General features: G+C 40.8%; 1 protein-coding gene across 1 annotated transcript; it reads left to right on the forward strand.

Annotated features, from left to right (window-relative positions):
• Window positions 1-14,494: 14,494 nt before the first annotated feature.
• LOC122403525 lies at window positions 14,495-17,242 on the forward strand. Its single transcript, XM_043407081.1, has 2 exons — window positions 14,495-16,386; window positions 16,438-17,242. Exons 1-2 carry the CDS (start codon window positions 14,495-14,497, stop codon window positions 17,240-17,242), a joined length of 2,697 nt encoding a protein of 898 aa, XP_043263016.1.
• Window positions 17,243-23,408: the final 6,166 nt, after the last annotated feature.

Here is a 23,408-nt window from a genome sequence, read left to right on the forward strand (position 1 = left end):
GGACAGTCTCCCTAGACAGGAGCGAACTTGGAGAGAATGGACGACGCTCCTTCGGGAAAATTTTCCAACCGATGTAAGTCCCTCGAGCGCGAGAGCGGAGGCGCAAAATTACCGTTGGCAGCGAAATCAGCATATCGTGGAGTACTACTATGAAAAACTAACCAGGTGCAACAAAGCGAAGATGGACGACCGGGAAACTATCGAATGGATCGTTGATGGACTCAATAATTTGCGATTCAAAGACTATCTAGGACCGTTAAGCAGGTATGAAAAACCATGTAAACTATTGCCTGATCTTAAAAGTGGTAGTGTTCATATTCGTGAGCCTGTAGAGACAAAGGGATTTCGAGATCGCGTTAGCACGATAAACACCGCTGGAGGTCAGTCCAACGGCGCGAAGTGTTTCAATTGTAAACAGCCAGGTCACACCGCTAGGGTGTGCCCACGACAAAAACCTGTCACGTGTTTCAAATGCGGCCGACAAGGACACTACTCGCGGAACTGTAAGTACATGTGAGCTGGCAACTGTCAATAAACAGGAGCGGACATCGATACCGATGGCCCCGGTGCCAACGACTCGCGGTCAGGTGATGCATGTTGATACTCATAATAAATATTTCAAAGATGCTTTTCTAAGCGGTAGGCGTACGAGATGCTACATCGACCTTGGCAGCAGCGCGGTCGCTGTACGAGAGGACGTAATGGACACACTAGGGATACCATACCGAAGACAAGAACTGAGGCCATTCGTCGGCTACGGCGGTGGGTTTGTTACACCCATCGGTACGTTCACGGCACCACTAGAAATTGATGGGGTGAAGGTCGAAGTGGACGCCCACGTCGTTCCGAAAGAATCGCAAGAAGTTCCAATGTTGGTAGGGCACCCCTTTAGAGAACATCCCCAGGTGAACATCCTAAGCACCAACAAAGAACTGCGTATAGCAGCGTCCGTGGACGAATTGGTTCGAGACACAGACGCTACGCCTGGAAGGGTAACGTTTCGAGCGCGGGACGACCAGGTGATACCAAATAATTATATTAGCTGCGTAGCGGTGACCGGCGCTCCTCCAAACCAGGAGCTGTGCGTCGAGGGGGGATTGCGACCCACCGGAACGGCTACACCGCGATGTATTGTTGAAACTGATACTGATGGGCGAACTGTAATTCCCGTTTTGAACATCACAGGTGAAGCTGTAACTGTCCGATCAGGGCAAAGAATTGCACGAGGCGAGCACTGCGAGAGGCGCGACGCTGACCGGCAAATCAACGTGGAACCGGTGCAGCTGGAAGAAATCGACACGGACGTATGCGGCGAAGATGCAGAGCGAGTCCTCCAGTTGCTGAACGACTACAGGGATCTCATCGCCAGGAACATATACCAAATTGGGTGTACCAACAAGGCAGAGATGAAGATCGAGACGCAGCATGACAAACCGATCTATTACAGCCCATATCGTTTGTCGTATCACGAACGGAACCAGTTGAAGGATGTCATCCACGAGCTGAAGGACGCCGGCATCATCGAGGACAGCGTCTCACCATTTGCGAGTCCGGTCCTGCTTGTAAGAAAACGTGACGGCGAAATAAGGGTATGCGTCGACTATCGTGCGTTAAATAAGATGACAGTTAAGGACAAATATCCACTACCGAGAATTGATGATCAGTTAGATAAACTTCAGGAAAATTCATATTTTACTAGTTTAGATTTATTTAGTGGCTATCATCAAGTACCTGTACATCCAAAATCGCGAGCAAAAACTGCCTTTGTAACGCCCGATGGTCACTACCAATTTCGAAGGATGCCTTTCGGTTTGTGCAATGCGCCATCTGTTTTCCAACGCCTAATCAACACGATATTAGGTAACTTAAAATACACCATAACTATGGCATATATTGATGATATTATAATACCATCCGTGAGCGTGGAGGACGGCTTAACAAAATTGCGCGTGATATTCGAAATACTCCGGGATGCAAATTTAACCATAAAATTAGAGAAATGTCATTTTCTTAAAACGCGGTTTCAATATTTAGGCTTCGAAATAACGAAAGGTATAATTCAGCCCAGTAGTGCAAAATTGCGAAGCATTGAAGCATTTCCTACACCGACAGATGCCCGATCAGTTAGAAGTTTCGTAGGGCTAGCCAACTATTTTCGACGGTTCGTAAAGAATTTCGCACTTATCATAAGCCCGATCACTGACCTATTAAAGAAGAACAGTGTGTTCCATTGGGGAGACGCACAGGAAGTAGCTTTCCAAGAGATAAAAAAGAAACTTTTATCAAAACCGATTCTTGCAATGTATAACCCGGCAGCCTCGACCGAAGTGCATACCGATGCATGTAGCGTAGGGCTTGGCGCAGTACTTTTACAGGAGCAACAAAATAAACAGCTGCACCCTAGAAGCTACTATAGTCGCAAAACCACTGTGGAAGAATCTCGCTATCACTCGTATGAGCTCGAAGCTCTAGCCGTCGTGTGTGCATTAGAAAAATATCGCGTGTACCTATTGGGAATTGAATTTGTCATACGCACGGATTGCAATAGCCTTAAATTGTTAGAGCACAAACGGGAGCTAAACCCTAGAATTGGTCGTTGGTTCGTAAGACTGTCAGAATTTAATTATAGAGTAGAGTACCATACCGCCAAGCAGAACATCATAGCAGATTCTCTGAGCCGCAACCCCGTCGAACCAAGCGAAACTATACAACCGATAGGACTTCCAATCTTAGGAATTACTTTAAATACCGACTGGGTTGCAGCTATGCAACGTAGTGATCCAGAAATACTTGAAATCCGAAATGAATTAGAGCAGGGTAACCAATCTACGCACAAAAAGTTCACTATGTATAATGCACGAGTGTACGAAACCACGAAAGGTACTTGGAGGTTGTATGTGCCAACCGAGTTAAAATACGATGTCGTTGCGGATGCCCATCGTTCACTGGCCCACTTAGGCATTGATAAAACTCTTGCAAAATTAAACGAAACTTACTATTTTCCGAATATGAGGGATTTTGTAACGCGATACATTAACCGTTGTATACAATGTCTGTACTATAAGACACCGACGGGGAGAAAGGAAGGGTTTTTGCATCCGCTGTCGAAAGGGGACCGCCCCTTTCACACCATTCACGTAGATCATTTAGGACCTTTAGTAACAACGGCGTCCGGCAATAAATATGTCGTTGCCTCGATATGCGGTTTTAGCAAATACGTGGTACTAAAAGCTGTAACCGATACATCGACGTGCGAAACCGTTCGATTTCTACGCGAGCTTATGATGCACTATGGTAAGCCTGAGCGCATTATTTCCGATCGAGGCTCAGCCTTCACCGCGAAAGAATTTGAGGATTTTTGTTGCGAGTTACGAATTGTGCATGTAAAAATTGCTGTAGGTGCAGCCCGTGCTAACGGACAAGTCGAGCGGCTAAACCGCGTAATCACGCACTGCCTTGCGACGACAACTAATGAACTCGAATGGGACGAAAAACTATACGAAGTACAATTTGCGATTAACAGTAGCCAACATAAGGTAACAAAACGAACTCCTTTCGAGATTGTACTAAACTACCGAGCAACGGCAATGTCCGATTCTCCGCTTGTTGATGAAATTCACGCGCTAAACCGACAATTAGGAAACGTAGCGATAAAAGAAGACGTTTCCGAGTTGCTAGAACGGAATCGAACTAAACTAAGCGACCAGTACAATAAGGGTAGAAAAAAATCTCGGGTTTTTAAAGTCGACGATATTGTATTACTGCGAAGCGACTCCCCGTCTACTGGAGAAAGCCGTAAACTAACTCCAAAATATCGTGGTCCGTACCAAGTAACCCAAGTATTAGGAAATGATCGTTATTTAATCAAGGATATTGAAGGCGAACGTCAAAGTCAGCGTGAATATAGTGGAATTGTACCAGCAGACCGACTTAAATATGTCAGCGACGTTTCAAATTATCGAAAACCGTACACACGGGGCAGAGTAAATGTAATCAAGGAGATATTGTGAAAAGAAAAGAAAATGTACATGTATTGTAAGCACTACTGCAACGAGGACGTTGCATTGTCCAGCGTGGCCGAACTGTAGCAAGCGTTATACCTATGCGTACGATGTATATACGTGTTTGAAAGGAGGGGGCCCAGCCCGAGAACAAGAGAGAGAGAATGATCTACAGATTGTATATAAACACAACAAATTCGGCGTTCGGCCTATTCCGTCTCCGATTCGATTCTAACAATTGTTTGTTCTGAAAACGTTTTCGATAGCTGTTGAGGCCCATTAGAAACGGTGCCGTGTGCAACCGATTCGGGCCGGGCGCAAGATCGATCGGCTGCGCGTGTCGCGGAATATTCGCGATCCTCGAAGGACCGAGAATGTTCCACGACATGCGCCGAGAACTTTTGCACCCGGCGCGAAGGAAAATCAAAGGACGATCGGGACCAGGGGTATACATATAAGCCAGGGCCCCGATCGCCTAGGGGGCTCTTTATCCGTATATCACGAAAGCAGTCGGTCAGTCAATCAGTCAATCAGTCAATCAATCAATCAATCAACCAGCAAACAGACCACACGTAAAGACCACTCCGAACGCAGACATACCTGTAGCATCAGTGTGTCAATTAAACTAGTTAACTGTTAATCTACTGTGTCAAAAATCACATCCCTTCACACCTTTCGCACCTTAATTTATACGGAGAATTAGCGACCGCAAACAATCGCGTTTCACCAAGACCGATCATCATCCTGCGTCGCAACAATAGCTGTGTTGAGTATTATAGGTGCGATATTTGATAGTATGATTCTTACAGCCGGTAGTACCATTGGGCGGATTTCTATATTTACGTTATTTATTGCAATTGTTTTGTTTTTAGAGGTTAGGTTTGTAACCGTTTCTTTGCTATCTAGGTACATACAGGGTGTTCGGCCACCTATAGTACAAATTTTAATGAGCGATAGTAGAGGCCAAAATAAGACAAAAATCAAGAATACCAATTTGTTGATGGAGGCTTCGTTGCAAAGTTATTAACATTTAAAGTTCCGCCTGTAGAATGACAATCCGCTAAACAGCTGCGTTCGCGCGGACGGTTGCGGCAGGCGAGTGCTAGTGGTTCTCACGCAGCATGAAAAATTCTGCTTACCGACATTATCGACAGCCTTAGATTTTTGTCCACTTATGGGAATGCGAACACCTTACGTTGAATAAGATTCAACCTGTCTTATGAAAATCCAGAAGGGCATATCAAAACTCGCCCGACGAGATTTTCACAGAGAAAGAGTGAATGCCAGTTCCAATACACAATGTTGTGAACAAAAATCACCCACACGCGATTATACACGCCCCACGATTGTCCACAGTGTCCACAAGTATCCACAAATAATCCTTTCAGGCACTAACCACTATGCAATTAAATAAACACGCACCGCGATTACGTTATTCGTGAATGTCTACGTGTACGTGTGTACCGGATATGCTCGCGGACTTTATTGTGAGAAATTGTACGTTTCTGAAGTCGCGAACCCGGCTTGCTCGTTTAACAAATTAATGCCGTCGGAGCAGGTTACGTATAGATAATGCACTGAGGACGGTTTTGTGTGTTCTTTTATTTTGTATGTTTCGGTTGACTTTGCACAGAAGAAGAGACATTTTTTGGCGATGTTCACGGTTTACATAAGCTCGGATCTATTTCTATTGGTGGAAAATGTTGTGGATGGGGGTGTACGAATTTTGTCTGATAGGTGGTTGGCGATGGTAGTGGGTGTAACTATTTCTGACTGTGAGGGGAAGTGTACGGCGTAGGAACTTTCCGTACAGGGAAAGTTCCTGAGGTCCCTGGGATTAAAAACAATGAGTGCAGAAAAAAAGGAGCCGTAAAGTGGCTGATGGCAGCTCACGTGCTCGGCAAATGTTGCACTCTTAGGGTTTATGATTTTGAATGACTTTGGTGACAATGGATCGGTCGGGGACTCGAACGTTGGTCCGACCGTTGCCGTTGCCGATGACCGAAGGCACGCTAGCCGTAGCCATAAACCGCGGGGACAAGGTCGGGGGGCCCGGATGCACGCCTGAACAACGTATATCACAATTCTTCCGAGTTACTTACGAATAAAACTCTTATTAATTTTTCAAATACACTTCAATTTAAAAATATAAAAAGGAATCGCAGGATAAATGAAATTTTCGCATCGATTTACGTTCACGTCGAAGAATGTAACAATACTAGCAGCTGACTGTGCCATCGATCGACGAGGTTCAGAGAAACAAATGCCGAACAGGCCCCGATTCTACATCACTCGCCTCGCTTATCTCTCTCACACACAGCGGAGACAAAGGGCAGCATCGGCACGTGTTCGGCCAGTTAGTCAGTCGTAAAACAGTATCAGTCAAGCTAGTTCACGCGCAGTGGCGGATTTAACAGGGTGGCAAATGAGCAGGTGCCACCTGGGCCCCCGCCGAGGCGGCCTCCCAGGGCCCCATCTTGGAAAAAAAAATTTTTTTTTTTTGTTTGTCATAATTTTCATACCGTACACGCGTAAATTTATTTGTAATTCTGATATGTATACCGCATACTATAGGAATAGTTTTGTAATTCCAACTTGTTTGTGTCAGGATAATAATATATTTATTATAATTCTATAATACAGCTCAGTTCTGTTTATTATACATATATTCGCGCTTTCCATGTCACACTCACAAGGAACCATCGCGAACGGTCCGGCTTCGATTTTGATGAAACTTTGTACACTTATAAAGCAGCCAAAAATAATCGACACGTATTTTTTTTTAGTGGCGGTAACTCGAGTTTAAGGGGTGAAACCACCCCTTGAAGTTTTGGCTCGAAACGGCTATCTCGAAAACGGAAAGAGATACAAAAAAATTGTTAATGGGCGAGGTTGATGGTTTCTTATGTACAATAACATGGTGTTAAAAAATTTAAAAAAATACAATTTGTTTATAACAAAAAAAAATTTATTAACTTAATTTTTCATTTTATTGAAATTTTCATAATGACAAAAAATGACGAGCATTTTATTCCAAATCCATTGGTATGCGATTTTTTAAAATTGCCTCCTACAGTTTTGCAGATTTTGATGATTTACATCTTGCGCGCACATCCATTATGGTAGTAGCCGTTCTAACTTTGATTTTAATGAAGCACTGTAGGCTTGCACTAAATTATACAGTAATAAGTAGCGAGTAATAATAACAGTAACAAGTTTCTTAACAGCAACGAAAGGATTAATTATTTTTATTGCCCACCTATGATATCGTGGCAAAGGTGGAGCGATTAATAAATTATAAATATATGCAGTGTGTATAACAATTATTCTATATAGTTCCGACAATAGTGGTACTCGTCGAAAAAATGTTTGAAACATAAAGATTTCTTACACCATGCGCATTTAATTATTGCTACGTCACCGCAAATATGACATGTTGGCTCATTTTCAACAGAATAGCAGGACTCAACAGGATTCTGGAATGCATTTGGCTTTTCATCTATATATCCGCATTTATACCAGGAGTATTTAATAAAATTTTGGAACCTTGACGATGAAAATTGATTGTGGACCAGAGATTGAAGTTTAATTATATTATTCCTAGCGTGGAGATTAATGTCGTGATTTAAAACGAGAACTATATCGGAAAATCGGCGGACGAAATTTTTCCAAGTGCGGAAACCGTAAACATCCAGTGGTTGAACATACTTTGTTCCACCTTTTGGTATTATAAAAAGTTTTACATTTTTACCCTCGGGAGTAACTTCGTTCACCGTCTTCTTACAGTGACCACTCCAGGAATCAAGAATTAGAACTGTTGCGGCCCCAGTATTTGCGAAGTAAATCTCTCTTAACCAGGTCTTGAAATGGTCCGTAGTTAATTTGCCTGACTTTGAAGCTACAAGATATACATTGTCAGGGCGAAATAAATGTTGTTCCACAATCGGCCCGAAATGTCCTGTACTCTCTTTCAGTACAATAAATAATGGTGACAGTAATTGTCCATCAGCTGAAATGATTGGCTGGATGGTGTAACTGTGAGTGGTGGATGACACTGATTGAACACCTCCTTCTACGATTTTTATACCTTCTTCAGCCAAAGTGCGCCCTGAATGTAATTCTAAATTAAAACCACTTTGATCGGAATTGTAAATATTGTGTGGTTCATTTCGGGCTATACAGGGTGTTCGGCCCCTCTAGCAAAAATTTTAATGAGCGATAGTAGAGGCCAAAATAAGACGAAAATCAAGAATACTAATTTGTTGGTGGAAGCTTCGTTAAAAAGTTATTAACGTTTAAAGTGCCGCTCTTACTGAATTTTTTTCTCGAAAATGCGCAAGATTTCGGGGGTATGTCTATTCACCAAAAATGACTATAATTGAACCCTACAACCGAAAATAATTTTTCCACAACGATTTGCAATTTTTTAATTTTCTCGAATAATTTCACACCTTCTCTATTTTTTTTCTCGAAAGTGGGCAGGATTTCGTGGGTATGTCTAATGACAAAAACTGATTGTAATTGACCCCCGCAACCGAAAATAATTTTTCCACAACGATTTGCAATTTTTTTTCTCCGTTGAAAAAGGACAATGTTAAGTCATAGAGGGGTTTACTGACCCAAGAGCGTACAGCCTATGCTATACACCGTTGGAAAGGTCTCGCCAAGGCGAATCGACTGATACCGTTTTTAACTCCGATATCAGATGGGATCATGTCGAAAAATGGCCTTAAAGTTCGAGATTTTGCGGTTTTGAACAAAAGAATCCGGTCGTAAAAGCCCATCCGGCCCGAGGGACCTCGGGTAGGCACCTGAGGGAAAACCGAGCGGTGTAAGCGATACTCTAGCAGATTGGGACGGCAAATGTGCCCCACCACCTTCATTTCAGTGCCGTGTTGGGCCTCCGTTTGCCGCATGGGCCCCGTTCGAAATGCCCAGGGCGAAATCGCCAATGGATCAGTTGTTTTTCATGAACATAATATATTCATGATAGACGATTCGCAGGTATGAGTTGGGAATGTGCAGGTTAGTATTCAGTATTCACATCATTATGTTTCGTTCAATCAATAAAATGTCACTCCATTCACTATTGTAAGTGACGCATTAGTCTGAATACTAACCTGCACATTCCCAACTTATACCTGCGAATCGTCTATCATGAATATATTATGTTCATGAAAAACAACTGATCCATTGGCGATTTCGCCCTGGGCATTTCGAACGGGGCCCATGCGGCAAACGCAGGCCCAACACGGCACTGAAATGAAGGTGGTGGGGCACATTTGCCGTCCCAATCTGCTAGAGTATCGCTTACACCGCTCGGTTTTCCCTCAGGTGCCTACCCGAGGTCCCTCGGGCCGGATGGGCTTTTACGACCGGATTCTTTTGTTCAAAACCGCAAAATCTCGAACTTTAAGGCCATTTTTCGACATGATCCCATCTGATATCGAAGTTAAAAACGGTATCAGTCGATTCGCCTTGGCGAGACCTTTCCAACGGTGTATAGCATAGGCTGTACGCTCTTGGGTCAGTAAACCCCTCTATGACTTAACATTGTCCTTTAGGCACCTAATTGGATTTTCAGTAAGGAATTTTTTTCTCGAAAGTGCGTACGATTTCGGAGGTATGTATAATGATAAAAAATGATTGTAATTGATCCCCGCAACCGAAAATAATTTTTTTTAAACGATTTGAAAAATTTTTTTTCGCCGAAAAATTTCAGCACCTACTCGATTTTTTTTCTCGAAAGTAGATAGGATTTCGGAGGTATGTGTACTCACCAAAAATGATTGAAGTTGACCCCCGCAACCGAAAATAATTTTTCCAGAACGATTTGAAATTTTTGAATTTAATTGTTAATAACTTTTTAACGAAGCTTCCATCAACAAATTAGTATTCTTGATTTTCGTCTTATTTTGGCCTCTACTATCGCTCATTAAAATTTTTGCTAGAGGTGGCCGAACACCCTGTATATGATTTTACTTCATTCACGAATGCGCTGCATTGCAAATGAATATCGTCTTCTCGATTTACCATATTTGTGGTTACAAATCTGGTAATTTTTCTGGACACTAATCTAAACATCTTTTTAAAAGTATATAGCCAAGTATATCCGGCTTTAAATGTTTGTAAATTTTCTATGTCCCTCGCTTGTAAAGTCCATCGCCGTAGATCTACTTCATGCACAATTACTCTTAACTGCCGAGCTTCCATAAATTTATTAAATGTATACTCTGCAATACGTTTTATCTTTTCCTTTTTTGTGCCACCTTGTTCAACTTGTAAAGCCCATTTACGAAGCATTCTTTCGGATTTCACGTGACGGAATTTGGAACGTACGGTGTCTAATTTTAATCGCTTCGACTTCCCGCTGTTCCAGTACGCCACAGCTTTCCTTTTATATTCGAATGGAATGTATTCCTTATTCGAATGACATACAACGTCTTGTTCGTATATGTTTGGAATATTCGGTGTCCTATTTTCCTCCTCTTCATCTACCCACAACCAGTTCAAATCAGCATCCTGATTTTCTTGGTCGATAGGCGTCCCGTCCATTTCAACACACGTTTCATGTTCAACCAGGAATGCCGTGTCTTCGACACTTCTTACAATTAAATCGAATAATACATCCCTTAAATTTTCTTCTGCGCTATTAATTGGCATGGGTCCCTGGTTCCACTCAACAAACGCAGCAGACAGTAAAGTTATTACATTAATAGGATTAATATTTACCATCTTTCCGAATACAGTAAAAGCTGGATATATGCAACAAAAGATTGGCTGGATAAGTGCAACGTTTAAATGCCCAGAATCGGCACCTCGGTAGAGGCCAAAATAAGACGAAAATCAAGAATACTAATTTGTTGATGGATGCTTCGTTAAAAAGTTATTAACAATTAAATTCAAAAATTTCAAATCGTTCTGGAAAAATTATTTTCGGTTGCGGGAGTCAACTACAATCATTTTTGGTGAGTACACATACCTCCGAAATCCTATCTACTTTCGAGAAAAAAAATCGAGTAGGTGCTGAAATTTTTCGGCGAAAAAAAATTTGTCAAATCGTTCTAAAAAAATTATTTTCGGTTGCGGGGGTCAATTACAATCAGTTTTTGTCATTAGACATACCCACGAAATCCTGCCCACTTTCGAGAAAAAAAATAGAGAATGTGTGAAATTATTCGAGAAAATTAAAAAATTGCAAATCGTTGTGGAAAAATTATTTTCGGTTGTAGGGTTCAATTACAGTCAGTTTTGGTGAATAGACATACCCCTGAAATCTTGCGCATTTTCGAGAAAAAAATTCAGTAAGGGCGGCACTTTAAACGTTAATAACTTTTTAACGAAGCTTCCATCAACAAATTGGTATTCTTGATTTTTGTCTTATTTTGGCCTCTACTATCGCTCATTAAAATTTTTGCTAGAGGTGGCCGAACACCCTGTATATATCCAAGTTCTCCCACTTATCTACCAACAAATATTATTTTCACATGACAAGGGCAATCAATTTAATTAACTTTACGATATGTCACGTTATCAAAAGGTATAATACAAACTCCATTTCAATATACCCATTTTATCATGTTTATTACAAAAACCGTCTCGATTTTAAAGAATGTTAATAACAACAGAGATACAGATGCACATACTAATCTCATTTGACACGTATTTTTATTTTACAAATTACACAGAATGCTTTCACAACAGTGAAGATTTAGATAACGTGCGTAAACTGCATGATAGGCGAGCCGCAGAAATGACAATATTTATTTATTCAATTTGTATTTTAAAGCAAGTACATCATGAGAATAATAAGTGTATCTTTATCTCCTGGTATACACACTGTATGTATTTATAATTTATAAATCGCTCCCCCTTTGCCACAATGTCATAGGTGGGCATAAAAAAAAATCTTTTCATTGCTGTTAAGAAACTTGTTACTGTTATTGTTACTTGTTACTTGTTACTATATAATTTAGTGCAAGCCTACAATGCTTCATTAAAATCAAAGTTAGAACGGCTACTACAATAATGGATGTGCGCGCAAGATGTAAATCATAAAAATCTGCAAAACTGTAAGAGGCAATTTTAAAATATTACATACCAATGGATTTGGAAAAGTTCGGCCACCATAGGGAAAAATTTTAATGGGAGATTCTAGAGGCCAAAATAAGACGAAAATCAAGAATATCAATTTGTTGATTGAGCCTTCGTTAAAAAGTTATTAAAAAATTAAATTAAAAAATTTCAAATCCTCCAGGAAAAAATTATTTTCGGTTGCGGGGGCCAATTACAATCATTTTTGGTCAATACATATACCCACGAAATCCTACGCACTTTCGAGAAAAAAATTCCTAATCGAAAATGTAATTTATGGCCAGAAATGTTGTCCGACGGATCCCTCATGCGGATCTTTAAAATGTCATAACTTCTGAACGGATTGAAGGATTTTAATTTTCAAAAATGCAAACGACGCGTATTTTAATCAAGAATACGTAGAAATCGCAAAAATATGCAAAAAGTTGATCCTTGACCCCGCAAAATGAGAAAAACCCCATAAAAATGGTCCAATCTTCAAACAGCCATAATTCCTACAATAGTGAATATGTTTCAATGAAACTTTTTTCTGAAGTAGAGCTCGCAGGTACCTACAAAAAAGTATTGCCCAGCTTTTTTGTAGGGCGTCAAACAAAATTATTAAAAATGAAAAACGAATTTTTAAGAAAAATCGACAGGGCGTACGTAGGTGCATAAATTTTTCAGCGAAAAAAAAAAATTTCAAATCGTTCTAAAAAAATTATTTTCAGTTGTGGGAGTCAATTTCAATCACTTTTGGTCAATATATATACCCCCGAAGTCCTACGCACTTTTGAGAAAAAAATTCGAGAATGTGTGAAATTTTTCAACAAAATTAAAAAATTTCAAACCATTCTGAAAAAATTATTTTCGGTTGCAGGGGTCGATTACAATCACTTTTGGTCATTACACATTCCCCCGAAATCTTGGGAATTTCGGAGAAAAAAATTCAGTACGGGCGGAAGTTTAAACGTTAATAATTTCTTAACGAAGCCTCCATCAACAAATTGGTATTCTTGTATTTTTCCCGATTTTGTCCTCTAGAAGTAGTGCAAGCCTACAGTGCTTCATTAAAATCAAAGTTAGAACGGCTACTACCATAATGGATGTGCTCGCAAGATGTAAATCATCAAAATCTGCAAAACTGTAGGAGGAAATTTTAAAAAATCGCATACCAATGGATTTGGAATAAAATGCTCGTCATTTTTTGTCATTATGAAAATTTCAATAAAATGAAAAATTAAGTTAATAAATTTTTTTTTGTTATAAACAAATTGTATTTTTTTAAATTTTTTAACACCATGTTATTGTACATAAGAAACCATCAACCTCGCCCATTAACAATTTTTTTGTATCTCTTTCCGTTTTCGAGATAGCCGTTTCGAGCCAAAACTTCAAGGGGTGGTTTCACCTCTTAAACTCGAGTTACCGCAGCTAAAAAAAAATACGTGTCGATTATTTTTGGCTGCTTTATAAGTGTACAAAGTTTCATCAAAATCGAAGCCGGACCGTTCGCGATAGTTCCTTGTCAGTCTCGCTTGCACGTTCTGCATTCTTCCGCTCCAAAACTCTCACTCTATCATGCCCATTCGTTTACCGGCTGCCCAGTTGACCCCCGATCCTTCTGGAAGCGTTCGGGGTTTCCAATTTTCATCCGGAAACGGCTGCCTCGACGCGTGCCGTTCAGGACTTCAGGTGTAGTTGCGCCCCGGCCTTCCTCCCCCGTCACCACGCAAAGTCACCACGAGTCAGAGTTGGGCATTGACTAAATAAACAATTATTTAAAAAACGTATCAAATACAAATTACTTTAACCGTAGATTATTTGACGAATAAAGTTAATTTTTTATTCGTCGAGCGTTTCAACTTCAGCATGGAATAAATTTTTCAACTTTAACTTTTTTCGTCGCCGAATAATTTTCTAGCGCGTGTTTGACCTGCCGAGGACCGTTATTGGGCGATACTACATTGTAATGCGCGCGCCAGGCCTCAATCCCCGGTTCTTTGCGGCTTGAACACGCGCCAGAAAATTATTCGGCGTCGAATAAGGTTAAAGTTAAAGTTGAAGTTGCAGTTAAAGTTGAAGTTGAAAAATCTATTCGACGCCAAAATTAAAACGTACGACGAATAAAAAAATTTACTTTATGCGACGAACCCGAGTCAACTTTATTCGACACATGACGAATAATTTTTTTAACTTTCATTCGTTATACGAAATTTATTTGAATAAAAATTTTGCCCATCTCTGCTCTCAGCCCTTATTTCCACTTGCGACTAACAATGTGTGTCGTGCGGCTACAAACTCTTTTGTTTGAACCGCGCGGAACCGGCAGTCGCGGAACCGTCAGTCGCGTGCCATATACGCCAGAGGATATTGTAGTTTCGCGACTAATCGCAAGTGGAAATAAGGCCTCACAAATAATGGATAAGGATAAGAAACCGAAGAGTGGATTTATGAAGAGGAAAGAGAAAGAGAAATGGAAGATGGAAGAGGCAGCGAATGATCCAAGACAAGCAAAAGTCCGAAAATTCTTTCAAAGTAGTTCTGTTATCTCTACTAAAAACCAAAATGAAGATAGTGCCGAATGTGAAGATGCGACTGTAAATGAAGCAACCAATCAACCTGTGATCAGTCAAGGCGAATCTACTATTCATAATGAACCTGTCATTGCAACGTCCAGTGGAACAGGCTATGTTGCAGAAAAGTTTAATGAAAGTGACCCCGTAAATTCTACGTCTATGAATATATCAAACGAAAAGGTATATCGACCAGCAACAACATCTGTGCTTCCTACTGGATCAACACCAAAAATTTTTGAATTTGAGAATGATAAAGGTCTTTATGATATTGCTAGTGGGATTTCTTTGAATGTGGATCAAATCAGAGCTCTTTTGTTGACAGGCCCTTGCCAGCCTAAAGAATGTGATATGCCTGGCGGGGAATTCAAACAATCGAGTGACAAACGTCGATTCAACTCTTCATTTTATTATAAGAACAAAAAAAAGCCTTTCATGGAGGATAACTACAGTCCCTGGTTATCTTATTCACCAACAAAAAATTATGCTTATTGTCACTACTGTTGGTTATTTGGCGATGAAATTGCGAAAAAAAGCATTTGGTACGTTGGTTTCACAGACTGGAAACATTGTCATCAATCGGCCACACAACATAGTTTAAGTAAAGCCCATCTCAGCAATGCAGTCGCTGCTGCAACATTTCTCCAGAAAAATGATATTCGTCATAAACTCGAACAACAAATAAGCGAAGAAGCTAAGAAATGGCACGCAATTTTGAATATACTTTTTGACACTGTGAAAACTTTATCTGGTTTGGGCGTTGGTTTTCGTGGTCACCGTGAAAATTTACAAAAGGTTGAGCATCCCGGTATTTATTTGAGTATCATTAAATTGATTTCTCGCCATAATCCTATTCTACATGCGCATCTTGAATCACCAGAACGAATCAAATATTTAAGTAAAACAATAACATATGAGTTACTCAGTACATTAGCTGATCAGACCAGAAAGTTTATTGTTGATGAATGTAAAGGTGCCAAATTTTTCACGTTTATCGCTGACTCAACGACGGATATTGCTCACTTGGACCAAATGGCTATTTTGTTACGATACATTGTTATTCAGAATGAAGGTTCAACTGCGTCTGCAATATGTATCAAAGAGAGTTTTTTGTGCTTCGTTCAACTGACAAAAGGGGATGCTACATCTATTTGCAATATTATAACCGCCATATTGTTTGATAAATATGGTTTCCAGAAGAAGTATTTGTCTGGTCAGGCCTATGACGGTGCAGCGGTAATGTCAGGACGTGAAGGTGGTTTGCAAGCGAAAATGAAGGAATATGTCGGTGATGTAAATTTGGTTTTGGTGCATGCTGCGGAAGAAAATGCGAGTTCTTCGATTAAAGTGTTTTTTGCGATAATCCAAAGAATTTACAATTACTTTGCGCATTCTCACAGACGATGGGATGAACTTTTAGAAGCAAGCAAAAATCCATCACGGAACTCCAACAGTTTTGGCATTCAGCTTTTAAAAGACCTTAAAAAAGAGATCTTCGAATCCGATGCAGACACAGAAGACGGATTATCATACGATGAAGCTCACAAATCACGCGAACGAGTACTCCACATTAAAGGTTTAAGTACAACCCGTTGGGCTGCACGTATAAAAGCTATGGAAGCATTCATCCAAAATTTCGAGTGCATCGTGGATTGTCTGGAGAAGGAAATTTCAAGGGACGCAGCTACTGGAGATGACATAATGACTGCTCAATCATTGCTTTCTTCATTAAATTGGTTATTTTTTCTGAATTTGTTATGGTGACATTCTGTGCTTGAAATAATCAGTGTTGCGCAAATTCAACTGCAGAAGAAAGAATTAAACTTGATAACGGCGCAGCATTGCACTTCAGCAGCATTGAAGAAAATGAGAGATTTAAGGGATGAAAGCGCCTACAATAATTTCATCACAAAAGCGAGAAGTCAGTGGGGAAAAATGAGCTTGGAACGTGCTGATTTTCCAGTTGCAAGAAAACGGAAAATTAAGAAAATGCCTGGTGAAAATAGCGTTGACTGTGTTTTAGAGACGCCTGACAAGCATCGAGCCAGTTATTACGAAGTTCTCGATACAATGTGTTGCGAATTACAGGATCGTGCAAACGGTTTCAAAGAGATTAATAACGTTTTTGGTTTTTTAATGCCTGAAATACTGCACAGCATGAAACCAAGTGATTTTGAGACCAGCACAAGTATTTTGTTAGAGAAATATACTGATTTCTTTACAACTGATCTCAAACATGAATTGTCCAGTTTCGCTGATTTGTATTTCGCGCAACAGCATGATTCTTCAAATGACAGTCCTTTGCAGTATTTGGGATTTATTGTGAAACATAATTTGATGGACAGCTTTCCAGAGTGTTGTAGTCTGTTCAGATTGTACCTAACATTACCAGTTACCACAGCGAGCGCTGAAAGGGGCATGAACTCTTTGAAAAGAATCAAAGAATATCGTCGTGCCACTCTAGCTGAGGAAACCCTTAATGACTTCAGTATTCTTTATATCGAAAAAGCAGTTGCGAATAAAATTGATTTGTATTCGACAATCGAAATATTTGCTGAACAGAAAGCAAGGCGAGGATTTAAAACTACATAATAAGTATCATGTGTAAACATGTATAAAACTACATAGTAATATAATTACATCTGTACTACTACACTTAGCCCGTTTTTAGTAAACTATTTCTTCATTTTTCCCGAAAAAATGGGCCCCTCAGGACGTTTGCCACCTGGGCCTTTTTCCTTAAATCCGCCACTGTTCACGCGACACATTTTAGACATATTTGATTCAGTTATGTATTAAGTAGCATGTAAGAAATACAGTGATATAAACAATCAGCGAATACTTATTAAATTCCTGTTTACATTTTTAAATTGAAGTGTATTTGAAAAATTAATAACAGTTTTATTCGTAAGTAACTTGGAAGAATCGTGATACACGTACACATAGACATTCACGAATAACGTAATCGCGGTACGTGTTTATTTAATTGCATAGTGATTAGTGCCTGAAAGGATTATTTGTGGATACTTGTGGACACTGTGGACAATCGTGGGGCGTGTATAATCTCATGTGGGTGATTTTTGTTCACAACATTGTGTATTGGAACTGGCATTCACCCTTTTTCTGTGAAAATCTCGTCGGGCGAGTTTTGATAGTCCTTCTGGATTTTTATAAGACAGGTTGAATCTTATTCAACGTAAGGTGTTCGCATTCCCATAAGTGGACAAAAAGCTAAGGCTGTCGATAATGTCGATAAGCAGAATTTTTCATGCTGCGTGAGAACCATTAGCACTGGCCTGCCGCAACCGTCCGCGCGAACGCAGCTGTTTAGCGGATTGTCATTCTACAGGCGGAACTTTAAATGTTAATAACTTTGCAACGAAGCCTCCATCAACAAATTGGTATTCTTGATTTTCGTCTTATTTTGGCCTCTACTATCGCTCATTAAAATTTTTACTATAGGTGGCCGAACACCCTGTATAGATTCTTCCATTGGAGATCCTTGATAGATATTTTATAGCTTTGGGTCCTGTTATGTTCCCGATTGCCCGGACATACTCCTCAATGATGATTCCATCGATTGATTGCAGAATAATAGCTTGATCTTGGGTTGGTGTGTATTGATGTTTTGTTATGTTGGCGTATGAGGTTTTGGTTTCGGTCATATTGAATTTTTTGGTTATTTGGCTATTTTCCGAATGGATATTTTGGTTCTCGTTAGTTTGGAAGGGATACACAGATTGGGATTTGTCACTGCAACGGTTTACTGTCGGTGACATGGTGATACGTAAGGCGTACGAATACCTATGTCAGAGGTTTATGTAGTGGTGATTGTACCAACACTGAAACTACGGCACGCGTGACGCGTTTTATTTCTTACAGAACCTTGCGATTCTCTTCGTTAATCAGCTAACGCTTTTCGCGTTTTCGATCGCCTCGCTCGCTTCTCTGGAAAACAAAAACCGATTCCCTATTTCGGGGGAACGTCCATGCGTCGCGTCCAACCATTGCTGTCGTGGCGAAATCGACTTTTTTGCTTTTGCCTTCGAAAAAGATTAAGTAAAAGAGTTTCCTTTATTGATAGAAGAAAAATTTTCCAATCTTTTATTTTCAGCAGGGGCGGTGTTTCATTTTCATATGATTGATTTTAATGAGTCAGCGTTTTTTTAAATTACTAATCAAAGAGGAGAAATAGGACACTATTGTAGGGACAGGGTGCGGAAGGGTAAATAAAAGAGCCGTGTTGAATTGGAATAAAGTATAATTGCCACTTTCGTGGGTATTTCCGCAAGACTCTCAAAAGACGATTCCTTTCCTGACGTTCACACTTTTTCTATTCGTCGTCCGCGCTCATTCTCTCTTTCTCTCGTTCGCTCTTTCTTTCTCATTCACATACGCTTCCTGTTTCGGAAGGCCGTGGCCTTCCGAGTTCGTTGCTCGGGTTTAGTCTAGGTCACGACTTTTAAACAACGCGATGTCGACCCGTTTCGGTCATTCCTCTCATACAGTATTCTCAAATTTTTTCAGATTTTAAAATTTTCCTCTGCTATTAAAAAATGGCTATATGGCAAAGGCTATACAATTTTCCGGTTCCTAGCATACATGTGGCTCTCTCCGTTGGTGGAATTAATCCACGAGCACACGTATATATTTTGTGATCGTTCGGTGTAGAGAGTTTATATATTTTTAACAATAACAATAACATGACAATAACACAATGGATAACAATAAATAACAATAATAATCTTTTTATTTTAGTACGAGCAGTCGCAAGCGAATCTGAACGAGGACGGCAGTTGTTTTGTCTATCTTCTGTTGTTCTGCTTTTTTTCTATCAAGAGTGGAAACCTTTTTCCTGACGCTTGCAGTGCCGCCTGACGTTCCTAGGCGCCAACATTCCGAGTGGAATGTGAGCCGCCACATACATATGTATGTATGTATATGCTCCTTAAGAGTAAAATACCCCGTATATTTGAGTAGAACATTATCTACTAATTTCATACATTATGTTATTTACTGCTATGAACGCTAATCTTAAAAGACGTTCGCGAACGGAAACGAACATGACCTTCTTAACGAGCCAATTTAAATAATTATGACACGTTAATCGTCGTGAGCGATTAAAGATGAAGGTAGGTGTCAATCGCCATGTGCGATTAACATGATTAACAAGATTAGGCTAGAAATAGACAAGCGGTGTGATATTGCAACGGCATCGCACCGCTCGTCTCTTTCCAGCGTTATTCATTTCAATCGTGATCGTCAATCGTCAAATCGATTTAATTTTATCCACCTGCAACTCAAAATTTCTTCCAAAGAAAGACAGATTCGTTCAGAGACTCGTACTGAACGGTTCAAAGTATAAAGTTATTGGTTGTTACCAATAATCAATCAAGTTTCAATCAGTGTAATCAAGTTTCAATCAATGTTTAGTGCCACAGTGTTCTTTCATCGAGGGATAACGCTGGAATTATATTGAGTTTATATAATTCTATTATAGTAATATAAAATTTATTAATACAATTTTACTATTTAAACAAAGAGGAGTGACATAAACAATATTTTTTAATCACGTTTATGCTTTTTATTAACTTTGTAACCGTTCCCCCGGTGACGGTTCGATTCGGTTCGGGGGACGTCGAGGAAGGTAGCGCTTGCCGACCGGCTAGCCAGGGTTCGGTGCGGGTGAGTGACGGAGGCGATGTTGGTATTGAAAAGTGTTTTTTATTTACGCAAATGGTACAGGCTAGTGCGGACAGACATGGCTATCTAGAGAACGACGGACGTACATGTGCTTACTGGCTAACGGAGGGTGCTTACGGACTAACGGTGTACAATACTTAATATCTGACGCGGGTGAGCACAACGCTTAATATGTAACGGCGGACAATCACGGATTCGGCGAAACGGCCGGGCAGACCGGTGATGTCGGGGAGCGCGGTCGGTCGTTCGGCGGTGCCAGCGCGGTGCGCGAGCGGTCGGCGGACAATGCGCTCGGTGATAACGGTTGACAGGGAAGGAGGTTCAATACCCTACCGGCTGTTACAAGGCTAGCGACATTGGTAGGGCCCGCGTAGGAACGGCGAGAGCGGTGGTCGACGCAGTATCCTGGTCACTGACTGGGATAGGTGGGTGGTAGGTGGTGGGTGGTGGCCGCAGTCTGGCCACAGTAGTTGGCAAGATGGTGGCCAGCAAGAGGACATGACAAGTGGTGGCCTCCTTCTGCGAGATAGTTATGTCGCCGCGCATCTCGCTCGGCGCGGGAGGGCTCGGAGGTGGGCCAGGGCGAGGCGATCTTCGCCCCCTGGCCCCGTCTACTAGCCCTGAGATCTTGAGGGACCTCCAAGAGGTAGGGCGGCGCGTAAGCGTGCACCTCTAGCCACCTCGTTTGTGGCCGGGGGAGGGGCGGGCCGCTTCTGGTGGCTGCAGGTGTGTGGTGCAAAGGGCCCGAGCACCGGTGACAGCCCCGGGACAGCGGGCGTCGGGTGACCTGGCGTCCGTGGCGGAGAAATCAGGGGGAGGGGGGAAGGATACGTCGCCCTTCCTCCCGGTTGAGCCCCAACAGGCAAGGCGTGGCGGGGGACTCTGTGATGTCTCACTAGAGTTCCCGGTCCCCCGCCGCAGTGCCGGGGGACGGTCATCGTGGGGTTTTAGCCGGTAAGAGTCCGGCACTACTACCAAGAGGCCCCCCTCTTTTATCAGATACAAAAAAAAAAATAGGGTGATCGCCGAATTAGGAGCGGGCTGTGGCAATACCCTACCGCCGCTGCTAGAAGGTTAGCGACGTTGGTAGGGCCCGAGTAAGAACAGCGGGAGCGGTGGTCGACACAGTACTCTGGTCATTGACTTGGATAGGTGCGGCGGAACGGTTACGAGAGTGCCCCTCCCACTCTCATGCTTTCAAAACAGCGGGCTCGTGCAGACTAACGTACAGCTTTAGACGAAAAACCTCTCACCATTTAATTTGGCATCGGTAAACTAGGCATGACTCCCGCGAATCCGGCCGGTGCACAGTGGTCCCAAATGCCGAAAAATTGACCAAAATATGAAGGAGTTCTTCAATTTAGCTAAAAATTTGTAGGTAAGGGTTATCAAGGTCGCTGATTACGAATCAAAAGTCATGATTAAAAAAAACAAAATGGCGGCTCAGATATAGCTCACACATATGCGCAAAAAATGTCGGAATCACCTATTTGATACATAGTGGTTTCTGAGGTTGCTGATTACGAATTAAAGGAAAAATTACAAATAAATATTCAATTGCATTTATTAAATGAAATGACTCCAAAACATCTTACGCCAATTACATATATACTGCTAAGTTTCAAGCAGAATCATCGGAATCATATTCATTAACAGATATGTCGCTTTCTGTGCTGGATTCTGTTATTAACATTGCCGGTTGAACTAATAAATTTAACGCCTTTGCACAGTGGTCCCAAATCCCGTAAAGTTGGCCAAAAGAGTATCGAATTTTATTACTGATAGTTTATACGTTTAATTACAAAGGGTAGAGGGCCGAGCGCATCTACCTGCATTGGTATGTCAATAGAAAATTGACTTTCGTTTCAGCAATACCTAGCTCGCAAACCCAGCGAAGAAAGACTTCATTAAAAAAACCTGTAACTTAGTTCGTAGTGCATCAATTTCGATTCGGCAAAATGTAAAATACAGCTGAAGGTAAGTAGAATTCACAGATACATTGCAAAGATTAATGCTTACAAAGCACATACAATACATACAAAATACATATAATAATTTAGTAACGCTTTTTTATAAAAATTCAAGTAAAGAATGACGTAGGAATTTACAATAAATGGAAAAAGTTTATGAGTTAAGTGGAGCTGAGCTAAAAAACCAATTGGAGTAAATATTTGACACTGCTATGCAACAGAATTAGCAAAGAAATGCTGCCCATGTCTGCCTCTCGAGTTTTAATAAATGTTTAAAAATGTAAATGCTCGTGTTTGTCGTTGATTCCTGTGTGTTCGCCTCTCTCTCTCTCTCTCTCTCTCTCTCTCTCTCTCTCTCTCTCTCTCTCTCTCTGTCTCTCATTTCTTCTCTCCCTTTCACTCAATTAGTCACTCACTCGCCATTTTTGTTTCCCTTTTTCATACCTGCTTACAAATTACAAGTCGGGGAGAGGTCAATATGCAAGTATACCTGACACCCAAACACTAATTCCGAAGTACAGTTAAGCAAATAAACGTACTGTTTACGAATATCCAGCAATAGTTTTTTCATAACTTTTTATGAACATTGAAATAGGCGTCACACAATTACTATAAATATTATTAAAAAAATATAATATAAATCGGCCTATGAAATGTAACATTATGAATACAAGATATGTTGATACGTTTGTACGTGCGTGTACATTACGTTGCTGCTGGAAAGATTAAACTGGGGTAAAAAATAATTTAGGATGATATATACAGTTAAAGTGGTCATCCCTGAACAGAATTTCGCATTTTGCAGTGACAGATACGTATAGTTGCGTAATCATTTATTATTCTCCTTCCTCTATTATTTCAATTCCTGATTTTCCCTTATTTACTTATATTTTAGGTCTAAGCGTAGAAGAACAGCAGAAATTCGTTCATCTTCAACCGTAGAAGAATTATCCTACGCTACTCAAATGAGCCTCCGTGCTTTAGGGAAAGTGGACGCTGCAGCTGTTATAAAAGAAATAACTTTAGGAAATCAAATGAAAAGTTCTAAATACAGAAGATGTGTATCATTCATTGAGGAAACGACT

The sequence above is a fragment of the Colletes gigas genome, unplaced genomic scaffold, assembly GCF_013123115.1.
Source record: "Colletes gigas isolate AHSC1104 unplaced genomic scaffold, ASM1312311v1 Colletes_gigas_Sc00059, whole genome shotgun sequence".
NCBI lineage: Eukaryota > Metazoa > Arthropoda > Insecta > Hymenoptera > Colletidae > Colletes > Colletes gigas.